This window comes from Saccostrea echinata, unplaced genomic scaffold, assembly GCF_033153115.1.
Source record: "Saccostrea echinata isolate AGI-Se365-2 ecotype Australia unplaced genomic scaffold, CSIRO_AGI_Sech_v1 ptg000009l, whole genome shotgun sequence".
Taxonomy (NCBI): Eukaryota; Metazoa; Mollusca; class Bivalvia; order Ostreida; family Ostreidae; genus Saccostrea; species Saccostrea echinata.
Window position 1 is genome coordinate 19,153,072 of NW_026889758.1, and position 24,681 is coordinate 19,177,752.

A 24,681-nucleotide genomic window follows, 5' to 3' on the forward strand; every position below is an offset into this window, starting at 1 on the left:
AAATAATAGAAAAATTCAGAAGGTCATGAGTTCCACAAATTTAAAAGAGAGCTAATTACTTACTTTTATCATAGAAATAGTTTGCCTGCTAAATGCCCATGAGGTTAATATAGTTATTATAGCTCCGTCCGAAAGCCCGACTCTTAAGACTGATTAATTACATCAAGGGTCATAAATTCGGTAAGAGGTAGAGTACTCATTATAATCATGCAAACAGTTTGCCTGCTAGATGTTCAAGGAGAAGATTTTTACGATAATGCATTTTTGATGACCAACTTAGCTCCATCCTGGGGCTTAAATCCTGAATCCAGGGAAAGAATATATTTAGACATTGCATTAAATCTGATGGTTTTAGTCCCAACTCGCAGGCCTCAGAGAGGCGTGTGGTGGTACATATTATCATTCTGTACATATTGTCGTCGGTGACAATATGTACCTACCCTCACTGCACATATTGTCGCCCATCGGTACATATTGTCGCCGGCTGAAAAGTTACGCATGTACATTTTGTCGGTGACATTATGTGCCTCACCCTCACTGTATTTATTGTCCCCCCGATATTGTTGCTTTAAGACTTTTCTGTAGTTTTGTGAATGTAATTGGTGTGTAAATCACACTGTCGTGTCTCGTAGGCTATTTCATGCAGCGCAATTGTGACGGTACATATCGTGGTCTTGTTCCTATTGTAGCCGGCGACAATATGGACTGTACCTACCCTTATTGCTCATGCTGTCGTCCATTGGCACACGTCGCATGGCAATACCTGACAATGCTTCCATATAAATATGACTTATCATTGCTTTGCTGTTCTTGAGAAGAAGATTTTAAAAGAATTTTCTTATATATTCCCATGTAAAACTTTATTCACCCAACCCTAGTTCTTGGAGTCATGATTTGAACAAACACTTCATGTACCTGAGAATTCTTCAATATAAATATGACTAATCATGGGCTTAATGTTCACAAGAAGAGGTTTTTAAATATTTTCTGTCTAAATTCCTATGTAAAACTTGATCACCCATTGTAGCCCTACCCTTCTTTCGGGGGTCATGATTAGAACACAATTGAATCAATTTATAATGAGGTATTCACCTTTTCAATTTTTCTGGTACGGTGGTTCTTGGGAAAAAGATTTTCACTATTCTCAATTAATATCTCCTCTTGAAAGAGGGTCGTTCATTTTAACAAACTCGAATTCCCTTTAGGATGCTTTGTGGCAAGTTTGGTTGAAATTGGGCCCTTTAGTTCTTGAAAAGAAGTCGAAAATTGAAAAGTTTTCAGACGGACAGACAGATGGACGAGACAAAAGAGTGTGATTATAAAGTCTTTCAGCTCAGATGAGCTAATATGTCCACCCCAAATCTCAATCATATCGGTGTATATAAAATATTTTCCAAATAATCATTACTGAAAATAAAAATTAAAATTCAATCTCAAAGTATATAACGAAGAAAAAAAGAATAGGATGATTTATCAGATAAATCAATTATTCCGGTTTATTTGCATATCATTGTGGTATTCACCCATCCTGGACACAATTTTCCGACAAAACCTATTCTCCCTACAGTATTGCAAGTTATACTAAATAAATAAATACAAATTGTTAACTCATCTATCTGCCATGGACTTTGTCTATCCTTTTTTCTAGCTGCCTGTTCTCTCTCTCTCTCTCTCTCTCTCTCTCTCTCTCTGTGTGTGTGTGTGTGTGTGAATCTATCGGCGACAAAATGTGCAAATGTTCACAGTAATATTGTCGCCGACGCCAATACATGAGCAAACGATGTAGAGTACGTACCGATGCACGACTGTGCATTTTGTCGTCCATTATGCAGAAGGAAAAAAAAGCTCGTCTCGGCTTGTCGCTTGCGACAATATGTACCGATGGACGACATGTGCAGTAAAGGTAGGTACATGTTGTCGCCGACGACAATGTGTACCGCGTCACAAGGCGGGGACGATGAAAATTATATTTTTGTACCCTTGACCTATATATACCTCGTACCAAAACTGCTTCATCTTCACAGAAAAGAAGCTGAAATTGTTCAAAAAGCAAAAACAAAGCAAAAGAGCAAAAATCAAAAACACAGGGCGCAAGACGATAGACGAATACAGATAGGAAAAAGACACTTGAGTGGTTCAGTTAAAAAAATAGTTTCTCCAATTATGAGACAAAAACCTATGACTACATCAAATTTTCATGCATCAAAAAACTTATTATAAGTGATTATCAAATTAACATCAAATTATTGAATAATGCGGCATTTCCATATATATTTAAAAAGATATTCCTAGAAAAAAATGTCAGTAGTCTTAATGTATGAAAAAAAATCTATAATCCAGACAAGATTGAGAAGAACTATAAAATATGGATTAGAATTTCAAATGAAATGCCATACCTCCATTTTCTTTTAGTTTTAAACAGATTGAAGTACTTGTCAGACTGAAGAGGTAGAAATTGGCGTTTTCTCAACTGATATATGATGAGAGTTAGCTGAATAATCTGAAGAAAAAATATCTCTGACGTGAAATGTATCCATCATTAAAAGTAAGTTTCACCGAAGGATTGTATGTGAAAAGTTACATTGATTGAAACAGTTTTAATTGACTTTCACAAGGATGTTTATTAGTTACATATGTACATATACTCGTACACGTATCCATGGAATTCAATACAATAGTTTGATAGTTTTCTAATCATAATTCAGTTAGGGGTATTTTTCGTAGAAGCATATTATGCATACCAATAGAAAAATTGTTAATCCACCACAGGAGAGGAAAGTATTGCTGTAGGCATCCAGTCTTGTCAGCAATGCGTCTTTACAGGACTGGGGAGAAGATATCATTTTATGTACCTCTAATATATTCCAGAATATTCTGTGATCTCAGTGTAAATACTGCACAGAATACAAACATTCTATGTCCACCAATATTTTATATGTAATTGAAAGGTTATTACTTATTTTGTAAGTACCTCATTTAGGTATATTATTTGAAAGTCTGCTCACCGTGTTATAAGACATGTCCGGGTCTACTAAATCAGTGCAATAATCGTTATTAGTTTGGTAAGGTTCCGTTAACGGGTTTTCTTTACAGCAGAAAATGGGTATCTTGTCGTTACTAGATAGATAAGTTACCAATTCACTACCTACGTAGTCATCCACCCCACAACATTCTGCCTGGAAATAGAAATCGTAACAATGCTAAAGGACGGATATACGCCTACTAATTCTCTCTTAGTGTCCATTGAAACTTATTTTTTCTTTGTGAGGACTGAAGTATCTTGCGACTTGGGATAAACGTTTGCTGATTTCTTAGCTTATCACTTTCTTAATTTTTAAATGAAATAAATTTTAAAAAAAATCAATTCGATACTCAGACTGTCGTTTAAAGTATAATAACTGTATGCAGATCATTAGATACCACAGAAAACAAATTGCTCCAGGCTCCATGGGTGCTGTATGAATACACATACGATATGTGTGAGTTGTATTGATGGTTCAAGAGGAACAAGGTCATCTCATCTGCTATTCTGTAACTTATCTGTAAAGTAAAAAAATTATTAAAAATAATATTTACATAAAACCCAATGATTAGCTTTAAATCTTAAATCTTATGTGATTGAAGCTTAATACCGTGTCTTTTATTTTTCCCCACAGACCGGTTCCGATGATCATCAAAGCTAAAGCAATGCTGACAACAATTGCTTGCTGCAATATCAAAAAGTATATTTAATATGACATTCGGTACTAATGAACTGTGAACTAAATACAGTGACCATAGGAGATATCTTTTTCACATGAAAACTTATACAATTACATATGCAAAGTACAGTTCTGACCAAAAACAAAATTAACTTGACTCTGTTATATTCAGATACTATACTGATGCTTAATCACCGGCTGTACTTTTTGTGTTGTTATTTCATAACATAAGTTTCAAATTTTTGGGAAAATATGCTTTCAATATCAACAAGAAATAATTCAAACTCTAGACTTACTGTGACGTGCAAGCATTTTGATTTTTTCCTGAGTGTGAACATCCCAATTCCGCAAAAGATAATTAGAATTATTCCGGAAGAAAACATGAAGGCACAAAATGATGTTCTGATATGATTAAAGCTCAGTGTGTTAAACGATAGGGCGCTGAAAATGACATCTTTAATGATATCATGGTTAAAAACTTTATCATAGCTCAGAATTAATCCCTCCATTATGAAAACGACACCGAATAACTGAAAAAAATACGTTTAAATATTATAACATACATTGTAATATGGAAAGGCTATTTTACTACTCAATTTCAAAAAATATACTTACAACAGAAAGAGCTGCAGCAACCATCAGAATCAAGCGTGGGAAATCACTAAAAAAGAATAATTTTCAATTCGTAGTTCTTGATATTGGTGATCTTTCTTCTTAAAACATGACAAATGTGAAATTAAAAAAACCTTAAAGAAAGTATATGAAATGACACTGAAAGCATATTTAATGCATCTAAAACGAGGCGAGAGTTCCACCTTAACACCAAACCTCCTTATCCAGAGGCTATAAATTTCATAATTTTGGAAGAGGCAGCCTTGCTCATAATAACCATGAAATAATATGCTATAATATGCAATTAGTTTGTCCGCTAAATACCAAGGGATAAGAAGAGGAAATTTAAAGAATTTTTGCACTTTCAACATCTGATCTATAGAACCTCGCCCAAACACAGAACCCCTGACCCATAGGCCATGAATTTCACAATTTTGGAAGAGGCTCATCATGACTTTGTACTTACTTTGTTTGTTTAGATTGATACGCTGGAACAGAGAATATTTTTCAAAGTAATAATGCATTTTCTATGTATAATTGATAGATACCCCTGACACACACCAGAACCTCTGGGGCCACAAATTTCACATTTTTTGGAGAAGCATCCTTGCTCGTTATAACCATGCAATTCATTTGTCTGCTAAATACCAAGGGACAGAAAGGAAGGTATTTAAAGAATTTATTTTCAATATCTGATCTATGGAGCAAGAGCTCAGCACTAACACCATAACCCCTGATCCAGGTACCACGAACTTCACCATTTTGAAAGAGGCACTTTTGCTCATCATAACTATGTACTTACTTTGTATGCTTAACACCTAGGAACAGAGAGGAGGATTTTTCAAAGTGGATTTTCTTTATATATTCTATATTCAATAGAGTCCCTCCTCCCAACATCAGGACCCTTGACCCTGGGACAACAAATTTTCACAATTTTGGAAGAAGAACCCCTGCTCACCATATTTTTGCACTTAGTTTATCTGCTAAATACGCAAGAGCTGAGGATGTTTAAAAAAAAAAGAAGAATTAATGCATTTTTGCTATATAATCAATAGAGCCTAGCCCTTAAACCAGAAAACCTGACTCGCAGGCCATGAAATTCACATTGATAGAAGAGGCGACCTTGCACATTATAACCATTCACTAAGTTGTTTTTATTCCCCCGTAATCGAAGATTCGGGGGCATATAGTTTTTGTCCTGTCCGTCCGTCTATCTGTCTGTCTGTTTGTCCGCAAAAACTTTAACCTTGCCCATAACTTTTGATTGATTGAAGCTATGGCTTTCATATTTCATATGTGTATTCCTTTTGACAAGACCTTTCTTTGAGTACAATTATATTTTACCTTTTGACCTTGACCTTGGAGTTTGACTCATTTTTGCAAAATTTTATGAGACTTTAACCTTGGCCATGACTTTTGAACAGTTTGGGCTTTCATATTCCACATGTGTATCCCTTGTGACAAGACCTTTCTTAGGATACCAACAACTTTAACTTCTTGACCTTGACCTTAGAGTTTGACCTACCGGTACTTTAATTTTGACAAACTTTAACCTTAGCCATAACTTTTGAACAATTTGTGCTAGGGCTTTCATATTTCACATGTGTATTCCTAGTGACAAGACCTTCCTTAAAATACCAACAACTTTGTCCCTTTGACCATGTAGTTTGACCTACTTTTGAAAATCTTTAACCTTGGTCAGAACTTTTGAACAGTTGGTGTTAGGGTTTTCATACTTCACATGTACATTCCTTGTAAGAAAACCTTCCTTTGGATACCAACAATTTTGGTATTGACCTTGACCTTGGAGTTTGACCGACTTTTAAAAAAAATTAACCTTGGCCATAACATTTGAATGTTTGGTTTTAGGGCTTTCACATTTCAGGATAATGTGTATCACTTGTGACAAAACCTTCCCCTGGGCACCATTTGACCTTCACCTCGCCATTTTACTTACTTTGAAAAAACTTTAAACCTTCGTCATAACTTTTCAACGGTTGGTGCTAGGGCTTCCATATTTCACAGGTACTAGTATATTCCTCGAGACAAAACCTTCCTTTGGGTACCAACATTTTTGATCTCTTGACCTGGAGTTTGACTTGCATTTGAGAAACTTTAACGTTATCTAACATAAGCTGTCATACGGGGGAATCAGTGTTTCACAAACACATCTTTTTTTTTTTTTTGCTTAAGAAGCATGAGCAAAGAAGAAGATCTACAAAGAAATAATGCATTTTCACGATAAAATCAACAGAGCTCCTAAACACCAGAACCCCTCACCCTGGGGCCTTGAATTTCACAACTTTGGAAGAGGCATCATAACCACGCTTCTATTGATCTGCTAAATATTAGGGGCAGAGAAGAAGAGCATCACACTAAAACAAAATCCCTGAGCCATGAATTTCACAATTTTGGTAGAAGATTTATTACAATCATGCTAACAGTTTGACAGCTTGATGTCCAGGAGTTAAGAAGAAAAAGATTTTTAAAGATTGCATTCGTTTTGGTGGTTTTAGCCCTACCCCTCAGGCCTCAGGGAGGCAAGGAACATGAAATTCATAGTTTTTGAACACCTTCATCTATAGATACTTTATGCCAAAATTAACTGAAATTGGTTCAGTGGTTCCAGAGAAGAAGCTGAAAATGTTCAAATGCTATTGCACGATACACATCGCACGACGGATCACAACGGATGAAATCAGATAGCAATATGTCACCTGAGTGACTGAGGTGACATGAAAATACAGTCATTAATGAAATGTTTCAGACCCTCTTGTTATTAATTTTTTCGATTTTCTTGGTTTTTTTCTGAGACAAACACTTGAATTTATACCCTCATATTGTGATTTGTCATGATCTTAGTGGATAAGAAGTGCACAAGTTTGAATCTGTAGTACATAATGTTTTAAGAAATTGAAGTCTTTTTAATTCTTTATTTATTTTGTTTGTAGATTCACTGTTCGTTATCGTCACCTTTTTCATTTAAGAGAATCTATTTTAATGTTCCACCGCCTACCTCGGTCCCTTTATGGCCAATTGCCTCCCAAATTGAACAAAATTAATTTATAAAGTACACGTATATCGAAATACTTGCTTTTTGAAATAAGTTATCGTAGTTCTGCTGCATGTTTTTCTGCAAAAAAAGGTTACACAATCGTATCAATTGTTTGCCTGCTTGGTGTCCAGGAGTAAAAAAGAAGATTTTGAAGAGAGCACTAAAACAGCACTAATTTAGATGGTTTTAGCCCCATTCCTCAGGCCAAAGGGGGCACGACCATGAAATTCATAACTCCCCTTCATCCATTGATGCTATATGCCAAACTTGGTTGAATCAGTGCAGTGGTTCAAGAGAAGAAGCTGAAAATGTTCAAAAGATTTTGACTGACGCACGACGAACGTCGACAGACAAAGACAGATAGCAATAGGTCACCTGAGTGACTCAGGTGACCTAAATGGAGAATTTGTGTTTGAGAAGGAATAATTAAGTGTCCTTTTAACAGGTGTCCATGTACTCATGCATGTAATTAATTTACCTTTTGCAATACTGAAAACATTGTTTGCAGATGCCTTTGTTTTCCTCATCTCTGGATTCATCAGAGGAATTGTTCTGTAGATTGTGATTGTCGTGAACATCTTTTGAAGGCATAGAACGTATTTGGAAAATTGTGAACAAAACAGATAATCCCTGAAATATAGCAGGTAATTACATAAAATTAAGTTGTAGTGACGTTTTTAACTTCATGTTTTTAATTTTTTAATCACTTACCTCAAAAAGAATTGAAATGGAGATGGCAATAAAAAAGCCGGTGGTATAAAACCCAATAATATTCTGTATTTTATCAAGGCAACCCTACAATTAAAAAACTCACATATCTATTTTATTTGTTTCAGGTTATATAGATGGGATATTTTTTGAGTTTTGTTTTGATTTTCCCATCTCCAGTAATTTCTAATGTGTTTTACAGATATTATGTCAGATCTCCAAGTGAATATTTACTTTTTGCTTGCTTTGCAATATAGGATTTATATATTTATATGGGGGAAAACTTTAAATTCAAGTATAATCATAACTAAGACATCTAAAATTTATTAGCCTTTCTTTTTTTTCATTTTAATGAGAGTAAAGCGACTAGTTAAACAAATTCAAGTCTGTGCAAATTTACTTACTTAATGACTTTTCTAGTAAATTTAAAGCTTAAAGGTATGACATTAAACAAAGATGTTGAACAAAATAGGGAAATAAACCTGGAAGGTGATTGAAAGTTTAACGATTGATACAAAAATTTTACCATTTGTACAGAATAGCACCAAGTATTGGAGTATATGTAGCTTGTCTGAGTTTGGTAGAGTGTGTGACAACATGTATGTGGAAGTTGTCCTGAAGAGCAAGAAGAACTCAGAGTACAAAAATCATTGCTAGAGTTCAGTCCACAACACTGCAGCTAGAAATAGAATAGAAATGAAAAAAAAATGTAAAACATGGTGTAATCATATACACTCTTCAAAAAAAAAAAAAACAAACAAACAAACAAACAAAAAAAACCCAAACAAACAAACAAAACAAAACCATTTAAAAAAATACAAAAAAAGAAGAAAAAATGAAAACTGAATAAAGTGAAATTAAAACATATACGCTCCTCAGACTCGTGCCTTTGTTTTATCTAACATCCCCCGGTGAATTTCCGATGAAAGCAGGTAATTTTAAAATTTTCCAGTACGAACTACAGTGCGACTTCTACTTGCTACAGTTTCTCTGGTTTCACAGGCTTAAAATTGTTCAAATACAGAACTTAACCAATGTTCAAAGCCCACATGAGTTTACGTCATCAATTTAAAAGATATTCTCATGAATCGTTGGGTAATAGACCACTGATGTGTAATCCTTTATAACCTTCAAATTATTACACAAGCATTTCCATAAAGAGTAGATTTTAATTCAAATCATTGTCCCTTGGTCCACAATAGGGGCACAATAGGAATGGAAGTTTTATATAGGTATATGTATATAAAGTGTTTAGGAAAATCTACACTTTATACACCATTCCTAACGATAAATTAAAATCTAGGCTTTTTGATTTCATAGACAAAAATTTTTAAATTCTTAAGAAGCAACATTTATTCAGAAACTTCTACATGAAAAAAGACACTTGTTGTGGCCTTCATCTCGATATTTAGATATATCGACGACGTTTTATCAATTAACAATTGTTACGTCCATTCATACGTCGATTCGATATATCCCATTGAATTTGAAATAAAAGACACCACAGATTCTACCACATTTGTTTCATATTTGAGTGTTTTACTGACTATAGACGATAAGGGCCACTAACAACTAAATTGTATAACAAACAAGATGACTTCAGCTTTTCAATCGTCAACTTTTCTTATTTAAGTAGTAATATCCCGCTGTCACCTGCATATGGTGTTCACATCTCCCAACCTTTTCTATACTTAAGAGAAAACTCCGAGTATGATAAATTTTTAAACTTAGGCAGAATACTAAAAGATAAGTTGATGTTACAGGGATTTCAACAACTTGTTTAAAGTCAGCATTTCGTAAATTTTATGGTCGTTATAATGACTTATTAGCAATTATAACCTATCATTGAGTCGTACTTTGGCTGACGTTTTTCATACCAATTGTTAGGCCTTTGTTTTATGCTAAATTTGACTTCGGAATGTTCCGTCTACCTAATTAATACATACGGCTCATAGCGTGTGTGAAAGGTCAACAGGGGATGCTTACGCCTCCTAGGCACCTTATCACACCTCTGGAATTTCCGGGTTCCGAGTTTTATGTCCTGTTCACAGATTTGTGTGGCCTGTAGATTTTTTTATAGATCGATCACTGTTCATTATCTTCACCTTTTTCATATCAACAAAATATTATGTATTTGGAATTCTTCGTGCTTAGTATGTTATTTATGCAAAATACCACTGATTTAGATGAAAAGTCGTCAGGAGGGTTTCCACACTTTTTACTGAAACACGCATTTATTCAGAATAATGGAGACTTAATAAAATTGTTAAAACCACATGCATGCGGGAATTTTAAGGCAGTAGCCACAATATAGGGTTTTATCTATGCAGAAGAGAAAGGTGACTCATGTTAGTGTATGGGTCAATGGGCCTCTTGTTTTCAATTAAAAACAAAGATGACTGTACTCACTTCACCAAATAAATAAAACCACTGTCCTCTGATGTATGAAAAACTTCTCAGTAAATTGGTCAGTTGAATTCGAAGATCGTCGTTCATCTGCATTTACAAAAACGTTTGAGTAAGAAAAATACTATTCTGCTACTTTGACAGTAAAGTAAATGATAAGCACATACCCCCTCACCCGTCTAAGTACATGTTACTCGTATATATCAATAACTTAAAAAATGGATTTACTTAATCCAAAACAAGGAGAGGTTTATGTTTCTCAAAAGCAAACTCGACTGAGATAAATAAAAATGTTCAGTCACGCTGCAACCTTATAATTAAGCGTTGCAGCGGTACACTTATCACTCACGCATAATAAAACATTTATTTTGCAAATCAAAACCAGTGAAAATCAAATTTAAAGTCAGACTGGAGATAGATGAAAAGAGAATTATTGACCTTGAACCCCCCCCCCCCCCTCCTCCAAAGCAAAAATATCAATGTTTTGAAAAAAATTTAAACAAACTTTAACTTATTTTTTGAAGAAGGGAAAAAGAAAAAAATAGGAATCTGTGGTAAAAAATGAGACCTGCTCTCATAACTCCTTGCCTTTTAGGGTTGTTTAAGTATATACAAATTCTATTCCATGCATTCATGCATCAGTAAAATGATGTACATGTATGCTAACTTTGAATTACCTGAAGGACCAACTTTATACACACACCAAGCCAGACAATCTTCAGAGACAGCAAAATACCTGTTATAACGATTACCTTGAAAACGGAAAGAGATGCTTCATTATAGATTATTTATTCCATTTCCTCATTCAGTAATATACATGTACAAACTGTTTGAAATAATATTATAAGATCTCAGACCTTTGATACATCTGATTCTATATAACTTCTTTAGTGGAGTATGATTAACTACTCGAGCTAGGACGTTATTAAATTAGCTATAAAAATGTAGCAAGAAGTATTCAGTAGTTTTCAATAGTAGAAAATGGCAAAGCAACTAATTTGACCGAACTAACACCATGTATAATTTAACACAGTTGCCTGAATTATAGTAACAATATATTTTTATTCACTGGGCAAATTTAGATAACAAGATACATCACCATTCCACTCTTAGTCTTGTTTTGTACTACACAGTCAGCGATGACCGCTGAAATGTTTGCAATGAACTCCAAAACTCCAAGGGTGATCATTAGAACACCGAGTCCCCTGATAATGTCCATAAAGTTAAGTCCCAGGATGTAGATATGTACATAGATAGGATCTACAAATGATCCTCTCATCTGGCTATCGTTGAGTAACATTGCACCCAAAGTCACAAGTCCAATTGAAGGAAGCTGTATTAATTTCATGAAACAGTGGATGAAAGAGTTTATCATGTAGGAGAAAAACTGATAATCGTGTGAGTGAAGATAATGTCTGGTTTATAGAAGTGAAAAATCTTAACTTCGAAGTTCATTTAAGAAGAGAATTACTGGTTTGAAAAGGATGTTTGTTCGGGAAAACAAAATCTCCATTCCTTGTTACACAAATTTTAAAACGACAACAACGATAGAAATTTTTGAAATATTACATGTAACATACAGGAGAAAGGTCTCACGGCTACTTACGCATGATAGCAATCTCCAAATATTAGCGATGACACATGACCATGACCTGAAAAATCAGGCTTTTTTCAATTTTTCATGAATATTAACCATTACTAACACAGAATTACGTATTTTTAAAAAATGTCTTTGTGTTGTAAGTTTTAATGAAATCCAATCAAAATTGTATTGTTAGTAATATTCTAGAAATATTTCTGACATATAGACACTATGTATTGTAAACCTTGATATAGATTGATAATAAATAAATAGTAAGTAGAGTAGGAGTGTGAAAATATTTTACAGAAAATTTATATTGAGTGTCAATGCATTCATCTAAATTACGAACCGATTAATACAATTCAGGAATACATTGAAATTAAAACTTTGTTTTGTGGATTATAAAGATACAAAAGTGCGAAGCTATTTGAAAGACATTTACAAAAGAACCATTGTAAAACATGCTATAATCGATTTATCATTTAAATACATGTAGATACTGTAAAAGTTAACTACATTTAAAAAAAAAATGTTTAAATTATAAAGTTTTACCTTAATAAAAATAAAACAATAAATAAAACAATAAAAAGAAAACAAAAACAAACGAACGAAAAGGATAAAGTTGCTTTCTAAAATTTATCAATCATGTTTTCCCTACCTTTGCCACGCTGTTATTATCTTTGATAAACAAGTTCTTGCTAGAGCAAATGGTAGTTTCTGTCCAGAGAGATTACTGTAGATAATGTCACAAAAACCGAGCTGAATAAGCTGAAAGATGTATCAAGCAAAAATATACATCATATTGTGTAAGCACTGTATATACACACTACATTTCATTTTCCACAAGAAAGAAAAAAAAACTTAAATATATTTGAATTAAACCTCACCAGAAAAAGTGTGTGTGTGTGTGTTTTAAGTTTTCATCAAGATTTTAAAAAAATCACTGGATAAATATTGTATTTTACATACCTCTAATAAAAGACATAGAACAGCAAGGCTTAGAAAAGATGAACAGTATGATATCATCTTTCTGGAGAATTTCTCCCAGCAGGTCTTAAAGAGTTAAAGGATGTGTTAAGTAATGAGAAGTATCAGTATTCCATACAAAAATTTATATCCAAAAAGAGAGCGATAGTTAATGAAATCTTAAATTTTCAATTATATAGAAGTGGTTTAACTCACCAAATCGTAACCCGAACACCAATGACTACCCAGATTACTTGTAATACCACAGCATCCCAACTAATCCGATATACGGAAATAAACATGCATATTAGTATCTACAGCAACATGAATTAGAATAAATTTGCGTTTACATATTTTATTTTGATGTCATGCTTTTTTGACACAAAGCAAATATATTTCTTCGTAAAGCTGAGACCTTTATGGTGGCCTCATCCAAGACGATGAGATTAGTATTTGGAAAAAAGGTTTCAGATGTAATATGATTGAATATAGTCGATTCTTGAAAAGAAGAATCAAATACAATATTTTTTTTAAATTTCTCTTTATAAAAGTTTGGAACATTCTTGTCATTGTTGGAACAATTTTATGTCTACATCATACGAGGAGCTTGTTACTTAAATTGACAATGAAATATATGGGGATAACGAACTGTATTCAAGCTCAAAAGTCCATTAAACAATGCAAAATAGGAGCAGAGCAAACACGGACCTCCAAAACATTAGAGGTGGGATAAGGTGCCATGGAGGAGTGAACATCCCCTGCCGACCGGTCACACCCACAGTGTGCTCCTTGTCATGATCGAGAAATAACTGTAAAATCCGTCGACAATTCAGTTTGTAAATAATGGCCTAACAATTAGTATGAAAAACGTCAGTCAGCATTTGACTCAATGATAAACTGTATTTGCTGACAAGGTCATTGTATCGACCATAGAACTGCTGATATTCTTGTTTCATCAACTTGTTTGTCAATAATTTACCTCGTTTTAGAAATTGTACATACGTAGAGCATGCTTTTGCGTATCGAATCAACTGAGAAATATAAACCCCGTATGCAGGTGATGAAGGTATATTGCTGCATAAGTAAGGGAAGTTGACGATTGAAAAGTTAAAGTAATCACGTTTATCATAAAGCTTGGTTGTTAGATTACCATTAACGTCTTTTTCAAGTAAAATATCCAAATATGAAACAGATGTGTCAGAATGTGTTATCTTTTATCTCAAGCTCACCGGGATATATCGTATCAACATAAGAATGGAAATAACCATTGTTAATTGACAATACGTCGTCGATATATCTAAATGTTGAGTTGAAGGCCACAGCAAGTGTTTTCTTCTTTTCACGGATAAGATTTTGGACAAATTCTGCTTCATATGAATACAAAAAAGGTCTGCTCATAACGGGGCACAATTGGTACCCATGGGAATTCCAATAGATTGTTGGAAGACCTGGTCTCCAAAAACCACATAGATATTGTCAATCAGAAACTCAAGCATCTTTTTAATGTCAACTTCAGAGTACTTGTGTGTACAATCAGAATATTTTTTAACAAAATAATTTTGCAAATGTCAAATGACAAGGTAAGTAAATTTACGAGTTCCATTTTTATTGAAAAAGCAGCTATCAATGATATCAAAAAGCCTGGACTTTAATTCATCGTGGGGAATGGTTGTGTATAAAGTTGAAAAGTCATAAGTTTTTAAGCTGTTGATTTTGGTAAAATATTGTGATTTCAAATCTTCCGAAAGTTCCTTGGAATTTTTAAGTATCCACATCTGATTTACACCACTTCTCGAATATATTGTTGCACAGTACTCTTGAAGTTTCTCTTTCAGTACTGTAATAACTGTGAGGAGTAAAGAAAGAGGCTTGGTTGAACATTTACTGAAACCCGCTATGTATCTTTGTTTGTAAGGATTTTTATGAAGTTTCGGAATCCAATATAGATATAGTAATTCAAATTCATTTTGGTTGTTTGGAATATTAAAAATATTCAAAACTGACACATGATTTTGAAGAATTTCTTCCTTAGAAAGGGAACTATGAGTATAAGTTGGATTACCACTTGTAGAATTAAATCCAAGTTCCTCCAAAATACATAAAATATTATGAGCCTTACAAACAAAGACAATGTTGTTACCTGCTTTGTCAGCAGGGACCCGTATGTACTGATCATGTAATCTATCTAATTCTTTTTTCACTTCTGGATTATTGAATACAGAAGGATAGATGGTTCTCATATTGCCCCTCAATCTTTTAATGCGCGATTTTAACATACATCTGATACATTTAATCCATTCTGACATTGTGTCAAGGTCTTCTTTTTCATGTCTGGCCCATCGTCTGACGTAAACCTCTACAGAATCCATAATATTTATGAAATTCCGACGCAAGATGAAGGATCTGGGTTCCCTATATTTAGGACCTTTTAAAATTAATGATCTAAGGTCCTCATTATTAACTTTATTTACGTCACCAGTAATAACAATCTGAAGCCCTGCTTTTTTAAAAAAAAATGCAGAGATTTCAATCCTTATATATTTTGCTTTGAAAAAAAAAAATCCAGATACGGTTTGTGTGGCAGTTCTCCTATCTCATTTGACTTTTCAGTCACGTTAGTTTCTAGAAAGGGAAACTTTTATTTTCTTTTGCCTATACTTTTCAAATTGTTTTATTATATTTGACAAAAAAAAATCCAGTTTTTAAACCCTTACAAATTGAATAAGTTCAATCTTTTTATGGATTATTTTAAAATGCTTTAATGTATCAAGTACCAAATGTAGAATTTTTATGAGTATTACATTTTTTTCATTGGAAAAATACATTTTTTCCCATTGAAAAAATACATTTTTCCCATTGAAAAAAATTCATTTTTTATTGAAAAAAATATTCATAAGAAAGACAACTCTTGCTAATGGATGAATTCTTTTCTTGCAAGTACATATTTTGTGATATTCTGACTTAGGAAGCAGTGCTTTATTATGTTTTCTAATATGAATTTAATAGGTATTACACTAAATATTTATTTCATATACATCTCATATATTTTTAATTTTATGTTGTGATAATACATCATTACTCTTCCTATTGTCTGAGATTAAATCTCTTCATATCATACTTATTTTGAATCCATTGGCTATGCTTTGGAATCTACACTATTGAGAGAAACATTTTTGTAAAAATGCAATTCATATGAAGATCATGAAATATTTTGTAGGTAATCTTTTTTGTGTGAATATTTTTAAATTTGTAAAGTTTAAAACCCTACTTCGTCTCATCTCTTAACCTAACTTTAAACTTATTTGCTAATTTGATAGACGACAGCAAATTGAAAGTGTCTTAAAGTCGGAAATTGCATAAATTTGTTATTTATATGATTGAGTTTAAAAAAAAACCCACTAATGTCAATATTTAAGACATCAAGTATTACAAGTGAACGTTGAAACAAAAAATTATGATCGAAAAATAAATGACCACGCTCGACACCCAGCAACGTATATACATGCAAAATTTTCTCTAAGACCCAATTGCAATGTCAGTGTGCCTTAATTCTGAGTTATATTTATTTACTAGCATCATAATATCCGAATTAATTTCTTTGAGCTGTGCTCCCCTCATATTTATGAATTGTTTTGAATACTAAGTTTATATTTATAAATACTAGTAGCTAGATCTGTCGTCGTTGACAAAGTAGTAAGTTCTCTGATGATGATATTAAAGGACGATGGAGTTCCTCATTGACAACATTTATACCATTGTCTTTTATTTTCCTCAATATAATTTATTATCTCCATCCATGTCTACTCTGCTCTGTTTTTTTTTTTTTTTTTTTGTTTTTTTTTTGCAAAATATAAAATAAAACAAATTGTCGTAAATGGGCATTTATGTAGCCTTGGGAGACCAAGTCTTACAACAAACTGTTGGAACTCTGATGGACACTAATTGTTTTTATATTCCTATGTTGCAGAATTTGTTCAAAAACTTCTACACGAGAAAAAAAAAAAAAAAAAAAAAAACACTTGCCGTGGCCTTCAACTCGACATTCAGATACATCAACGATGTTTTGTCAATTAGCAATAGTTCCTTTCATATGTCGAATCGATATATCCCAGTAAACTTGAAACAAGTAAACACTACATCTTTTTCCTATTTGGATGTTTTACCGACTATAGACGATAAGGGCCAACTAACAACTAAATTGTTTGACAAACGAGAAGATGACTTCAGCTTTTCCATCTTCAACTCTCCTTATTCATATAGTAATATTCCTCTATCACCTGCATATGATGTTTATGTCTCAAAGCTTACTGGATACGTACGTACTCAAGAGCATGCTCTGAGTACAGCCAGTTTTTAAACGAGGAAGGATACATACAGATAAGTTGGTGTTAAAGGAATTACAACAATCTCGTTTAAAGTCAGCATTTCGTAAATTCTATGGTCGTTATAATGGCCTTGTTAGCAAAGAGCCACAGCTGCCTTACCGACGACACGGCCGACTCGAGAATTTAAAAGGAAATCACCCGTTTCTATTCATAGATACATCTTTTCAACTCGATATCAACTTATATTATATCATTTGTGGACGAGTGTTGTATTTTCGTAGGTGCAAGTATGTCATATAACATCATTTTACATGTTAATTACTCTAATTTCGAGACAAAAGGCTAAGGGAATCAGTAAAAATAAAACAAGTAACTATGAATTTGCAAAATTTAACGAAATAGGTTAGAACTGTCCTTTCCCGAGATACTTTCAAAGTGTAACTATATTTTTATATTTTTTGAATTATGTTTATTATAAATAATAATTAAGAATACTAGAAAAGGTGCACAAGAAAAAAATGTTAAAAAGGCATAAATGGAAAATTATGAGCTTGAACTCGCAATCTCAGATTTACGTTCTAGCAATCATACCATTGCGCCACGAAATCATTGATGGCGACTCGATTACTAAATCTTAAGGTAGTATGAGAAGGAAAATTGAATATATATTTTCATCATTTTCAATATGAAGACCACCTTCAACCAAAATTATCTAAATGCAATAAAGCGCAATCATATCTAAGTAAAATCATTCAAATGTTGTTTTTCTGGTTAAAGGTGGTCTTTGGCAACAGTATGTCTTCGTTTAGATAGACAACTCAATATTTACTATATCTTCCATACAAACTCGATGATTTTCTTATTTATCATATAAGGGAATTATTAGTATTTAAATATCATTATTGTGTAATTTGAGTTAACAAATGTTTGAACTAAGATTGTATGACAAAATTTTGGTTTAAAAATGTATTTAAGAAATCACCACTAGAGTAGGCGAAAATGCCTATCAAATGCGCTATGGCTTTTTAACCTATCAGTCGGTCGTATTTTGGCTGCCTTGTGGATCAGTGGACTTTTGCGAGAAGCACTGACTTTTCCAGTCGACGGCTTACTTTGGCATTTAAAAATGCCTTATGTACGGAGGTACGGAATTGATAATAGCTAAGAAAACCTTAATAGTGGTTATAGATATGGTGGTAGGGGCATTAACATGATTTACCGCTATGCAATCAACGCAATAGATGATATGAGGCAGAATTACATAACTTAAATAACTTACTGGTGAGGGACAGTCTCTCCTTTCCATCTTATTTTTCTGAAGGAATGAAATAAGGAAGAAAAAACATTTCGGAAGGAAAACTTAGCAAGAATTGGTCAATGTAGGAATGGAAGGGGTTGAGGGTAGGATGGATGCAGATCCCTTCCTAGACAACGTAATATTTGCTTTGAAATGGTCCACTTTTATTGTTTAATTAACTCGAGCTTAATGTTTATATCGCAAAAGAGCTTCCGTATATTGTCCTAGTGTAAAAGTAAGTCGTCATTTTTAAAAGTCAGCGCTTCTCGCAAAAGCCCGTTTGTAAGGTCTTCGTTTTTATACTAAATTCGGCTACGAAATGTTCCGTCTACTTAATCAATACATATGGCTCACGGCAGGTGTGACCGATCAGCAGGGGATGCTTACTCCTACTAGCCACCTGATCCCACCTCTGGTATTTCTGAAGTCCGTGTTTATGCCCTGATCACAGATTTTTATTGTTTGTAATTTTTTTGAGATCAATTACTGTTCGTTATCTTTATTTTTTTTTCATTTTATAACTTAACTTACCGAGTTTTCTTTTAGTTATCTGGATCATCAAATTTTTTGTTTAAAAGACAACATTTAGGTTTCCATGCAGTGTAATTCCCCTTTTGAAAGTTTGCTACGTTCTACACCATTTGATTTCATAAAATTGTAGCATTGAAAAAAGTACGTCTCTATATTTACGTCCACTGATATTTTTTTCTTTATTTCTTTTGAAAACCAAATCAATTAATCAATTCATTAAATTTTAACTAGTTAGAGCCGGTCTTTTTATATAGCCACCTCTATAAAAATTTCTTAAGCATTGTGCTTTCCATCAATAACACATAACATCAAGTACAGAATAATAATACAACAATTTCCAACCTTAAAACTACTTTATACGATTATTCAAGCAGACTTTAATATAAACAATTATTTGTCTCTCTCTTTGAAAACGCGGGATTAAAGGTTACAGCCATTGCAGAAGAAAATAAGAACCTTCCTACGCGGGTTATTAATTTTCCGCAATTATTTTAAGTAATGACTAATTATTCAGTACTCAGTAAATTGAAACTTAATTTAGGATGACAATATAGGAGTACCGTGGAAAAAAATGTCATCCAATCTCCAATGGCTTCTTTTGGCGAATCGGGATAGTTTATTCGCTCATGGAAAATTGACTGGAAATCTGCAGGAAGTGAAGAGGACTCCATCTAACAAAAGAGTGTGATACACTAAGTACGATATTTTAAAATCAAATTATTGTCGTGTATAAACAGATACTTACTTCATCTAGAAGTATACTAAATATAGAGATGTATATCATGTCTGTACCAAGGAAAATTAGCAAGGACAGCATATACTGTAAAGAAATGAAATTATATAACTAGTCTCATCTTGAATATTAAGATGTATCAATTTTGAGGGGGATACAAACATGTGGATAAGATTTCCTTATGATAACTTCAAGATTTATAACTAGAGATGGCAATCTGTAATCGGTTAACTGAGTTGGGACGATGGTAATCGGTTGGAACATCTGTAATCGGTTAATCGGAAAAATTAAAATATATGTAAAGTTAAATGCGATTTCCATAGAATTCAATATTTTATTTTACAAGACCCTCTCAGTGTGGATAAGTTGGCATTTTCACGTTAATTTGGAAGTAATTTAGGCGCTCCGGATTGAGATAGTAATTGGTCAGTTTGTGAAGTGTTATCAATGTCGTTATCAGCCTTTTCTCTATTTCCTTTATAATATTAATCCACCGTTGATCACTGTGAGCAGATTATAAGGTGTATATTAACCCGTCTTTCCTTTCTAGTTATTTATCAAATTATGTAATTAAACATTGTAAATTTAGTGATAGTTAGATAAAGAAAGTGCAGAATAAAATTGTGTCACATCTGGTCTCAAAAATTGTCAATGTCTTTGATATCGCAGTCATGTTTCACGGCTTTTCTAAATAAATGTGTTCTGAAGAAGCATATAATGCTTGCGTTTTTTACAGTCTTCTTGTGTATATATCAAAAGAGGAATAAAGCTAACTTGAAAAAAGAAACAAGAAACTGTATTTTTACTGGTACTAGTATTTTGATACAATTAACCGGTTAATCGGTCGGAACATTTTGCGGTTAACCGATTGGCAATTCTGTATTCGATTGCTAACCCTACTTATAACACATAAAAATATAAATAAGGGCACTTGTACTGTTCATCATTATTCATTTCAACATTTATCTTTAAAAACTAATTTAATATATGTTTCATACCAAGATAACAAATATCCTTTTTCTACAGAATATTCCTAACATTCCCAAGGCGCAAGAAATCACATATACTGGAAACAGAGACACAGAGGTCAACACTAAAGCATTAACTGTAATTCCCAGTCTTAAGTTTCCAATCCACAGTCGATTTAGGATATCAATCCAGCTGTCTTGAATTAGTCCTGTATGGAGCTTCCAGACCAGTCCCATAACAAAGTAACCAACAGATATACACTGCAGAAACAGGGAATGTTATTAAAATGATTTGAAATGAAAGTATCGACTTTTAAGCTGTTCTTTTTAAATTTTGCATGTTTTAAGGTGTGAAATAAATCATTAGCAGTATGAAGAATTTCTGTTTTTCAAATTCAGAGGGAATTATTCTATTCCAATCTGTATTTGTTATAACACCTTACTCTGACTAGAATCATGCACATGATGATGATATTAACAGGCAAAGCATATGCATTCTTTCTATAAGACCCTGGAGCATATGTAAAAACGTCCAATATGCGTGTTCTGTAAGTAGAAAAACATTAGTATTTGTTTAAAAATAATGAAATCATGTCATTACTAGAAGATATGGTCCAATGTTTTGTTTATACAATGTACAGTTCTAGTTTACCATGAAGGGGCTTGCCAAGGTTCGCGTCCCCATATATTGTCTTTTTTTTCTAAGACGAAGCCGGAATACTAGTAAACAGGTCTAATCACGAAACCCAATTACCTTTATTTTGTAGAAAATCAGCAGTTTTATAATATTTAAAAAACACTCATGACTGTAGTCAACTTAATGAAAAGAGAAGAGTAATTTATAGATATTTCGAATATAAAATGAAAAGCAAATTGTTTAATACTTATTTATTTACATACTTAATTTATTTATTTCTGGTGACATAGTGTTATAATCTCATCTTCAATTTATTAAACATTTTTGAAACTTTGAAACCGAACTGAGAAAAGCAAGAGGCCAAGTGCCTTGAATCGCTCTTCTGATAAATTGTGCAACTTTATCACTTCTACTCTAAGTCTCTCAATATCGTAAATATTTAGATAAAGTCTTGAAATTCCAATAGTAGGTCACAATGACCTATCTTTTGATTAACACACTCTGAGAATTTAAGATGCATCAACTGACAAAGACGGATGATTCCAAGCTTCTTATTATCTGAAATATTTAGATATAGTTTTATTCCAAAAGTAGGTTATTGGTGACCTACTTTTTGGTTGACACAAGCTGAGGATCCAATGAGTCAACATACAACGTTTGTTTCTAAGCTTCTTAGTGTCCTAAATATTAAGATGAAGGTGTGAATTTCCAAAACAAAAATCACGGTGACCTACTTTCTAGTTTCCGCAAGATGCATCAACCGACAATGTTTTATGATTCTAAGCCACTTATTATCTGAAATTTATAAATATAGCCATATATTCCAAAAGTAGTTCGCTGTGACCTCCTCTTTTATTAATATACTCCGAGGTCTTAGGATGCATTAATTAACAAGTTTGGATAGTCGTATGCTTCACAGTGTCCAAAATATGCATATTTCAAAATGAATGCACATGTACTTGCAAAATTCAAAAAGTAGTTCACAGTGACCTACATAAATATGTTTCAAGGCCCCATGATGCAACAAGTTACAAGGTTTGATGATTTTGAACCTCACAGTATCCTAAATAATGAACATAAATGTTTGAAATAATTAGCCATAAAGTTCAGAAATTAGGTCATGGTAATCTACTTTTTGGTTGACACATTCCGAAGGGCCAAGATGGATCAACTGACAAAATTTAATGATTCTACGCCACTTAGATTCTGAAATATTTAAATATAGCCATGATATTCTAAAAGTAAGTCACTGTGGCCTACCTATTTAGCTCAACTGAGCTTTCTGATCACCAGGTGTCCGGCGGCTGTCCGTCCGTCTGTCCGTCAGTTTGTCCGTACGTAAACTTTTTACATTTTTGACTTCTTCTCAAGAACCACGGGCCAATTTAAACAAATTTGACGCAAAGCATCTTTGGGTAAAGGTAATTTTTAATGTTGAAATAAAAGGACAAGTCCTAAGGGGAGATAATCAAGAAAGGGTAAAAAATATGGTGGGTTCATTAAAAAATCCTTTTCTAAAGAACCACTGGGCCAGAAGAGATGAATCTTGAATCTTGAAGAAAACTTCCTGACGTAGTGTAGGCTTTAAATTCCTCAAGTCATTGCCCACCTGGGTAGAATGGAGCCACAATAGGATATCGAGGTTTTACATTGAAATAATTAGAAAAAAATGCTTTAAAAATTTTCTTTTCAAGAACCATGCACTGGGCCAGAAGAGATGAAACTTAAGTGAAAGCTTCTTGAGGAAGTGTAGATTCTAAATTGTTCAAATCATGGTTCATGGTGATAGGGTGGGGTCACATTAGGGGATCATTGAAAGTACTCATAGTGACCTACATTTTGGTTGACACACTTCTATTCCCCATGATGCATCACCTGACAAGGTTTGATGAACATAAATTCCAAAATATGCATCAAAATCAATTTGAAAATGAATACCTGCAAAATTTTAAAAAAGTAGGTCACCATGACCTACTTTTAATTGAGTCATCATTACAAAAACTCCTAAGTAGCATCAATTGACAATATTTGACGATCTTAGTCCTTCAATTGGCAAGGTATCAAAGTTTTGACAAAACATCATTTTAGGACAACTTTGAAGTGACCTTAAGACTATGCCCCTTGCCCCAGGTTGATGCGTTGAAGAATTTTTAATCTACAACATATTCTCATCCTTATGTGTAAGTTTGGTAATAATCTGCCCAGAGGTTCTTGAAAAGAATTTGAGCAACCACTATTTTTGTTTGTATTTCCCAAAATCTCCCTTCGTTTGAGGGTAACAAACCTATTTTAGTAAAAATGATAGCCTTTGGGCCAAGTATACTCTCTGACAAATCTGACGAAAATTGGCCAAGGGGTTCTTGAGATATGGACCATATTCCAAAAACACACATGGCTGACACACACTGCACAAGTGGCCATAGCATTAGCTGTGTGAGCCTTCGCCTAGAAGAGCTAAGAACAGGTGGGGATTAGATTTCAATCAGTAATGTTGAATAAAACGTGAAAACAATATATAATGAAAATACACAAAATTATGTCCTCAAACAAGATACATTTCTTTAAATTCTAACGTTTAACAAAACATAAATTACTCACCCTATAGATTTCATAGTGACTGGAACAGGTGACGATCGGTGCTAGCTTACAGCATCTACAAGAGTAAAATGTGCATTATTCGGAACTTCCAATTGAAAAAAAAACTGAAACATTATATTGACTTAGAGGTATATAATATGTACATAGCTCAAATGCATAAATGTTTGTAAAATGTGTATTCATGATATGCTTAATTATTACAATTTAAATGAGGTTATTAAAAAAAATAATTAGTGTAAAAAATTATTAAAAGTGTAGAATGCTCTTTGACAAGCTAAAAATTCGAATATTTATTTGTTAGAGTTATTCAAAACCATTGGAATTGATGAAACCAAATATTTTGGGTGAAATAAAATGATTTTTTAAAACTGTATGAATACATGTATAGAATTAGTATCAAATAGTTTTAGATATGTTCTCAAATTAAAGGCAAGAAATTGAACATTAGGTGAAGTACATGGCACGCCAAAATACCGTATTCATGTCAGGCGTTTCAATGGTTTCCAATACATCGTTTGACAACACATTTATGTATTTATCATTAAGATACTCTAGTATCTTA

The 24,681-nt window shown here is 33.2% G+C and overlaps 1 protein-coding gene and 1 long non-coding RNA gene across 2 annotated transcripts in view; both read right to left on the reverse strand.

Moving 5' to 3' along the window:
• Positions 1-23,386, reverse strand: part of LOC133182506 (uncharacterized) — a 54,760-nt gene extending 31,374 nt beyond the window's left edge. The window contains exons 1-17 of the mRNA XM_061317351.1: positions 23,358-23,386; positions 21,328-21,430; positions 20,915-21,145; positions 19,929-20,003; positions 19,744-19,854; positions 13,034-13,117; positions 12,723-12,832; positions 12,089-12,134; positions 11,582-11,815; positions 8,080-8,163; positions 7,847-7,998; positions 4,317-4,362; positions 3,998-4,231; positions 3,633-3,707; positions 3,421-3,540; positions 3,006-3,176; positions 2,397-2,500 (exon numbers count right to left, since the gene is read on the reverse strand). Coding sequence (XP_061173335.1) covers positions 2,397-2,500; positions 3,006-3,176; positions 3,421-3,540; positions 3,633-3,707; positions 3,998-4,231; positions 4,317-4,362; positions 7,847-7,998; positions 8,080-8,163; positions 11,582-11,815; positions 12,089-12,134; positions 12,723-12,832; positions 13,034-13,117; positions 19,744-19,854; positions 19,929-20,003; positions 20,915-21,145; positions 21,328-21,430; positions 23,358-23,386 — 2,009 coding nt within the window. The remainder of the gene's footprint in view (positions 1-2,396; positions 2,501-3,005; positions 3,177-3,420; positions 3,541-3,632; positions 3,708-3,997; positions 4,232-4,316; positions 4,363-7,846; positions 7,999-8,079; positions 8,164-11,581; positions 11,816-12,088; positions 12,135-12,722; positions 12,833-13,033; positions 13,118-19,743; positions 19,855-19,928; positions 20,004-20,914; positions 21,146-21,327; positions 21,431-23,357) is intronic.
• Positions 8,703-11,235, reverse strand: LOC133181980 (uncharacterized). The gene is made up of 3 exons (XR_009720509.1): positions 11,160-11,235; positions 10,486-10,572; positions 8,703-8,755 (listed from the first exon to the last, which is right to left on the reverse strand). It is a non-coding gene; the product is annotated as an uncharacterized LOC133181980 (long non-coding RNA).
• Positions 23,387-24,681: the final 1,295 nt, after the last annotated feature.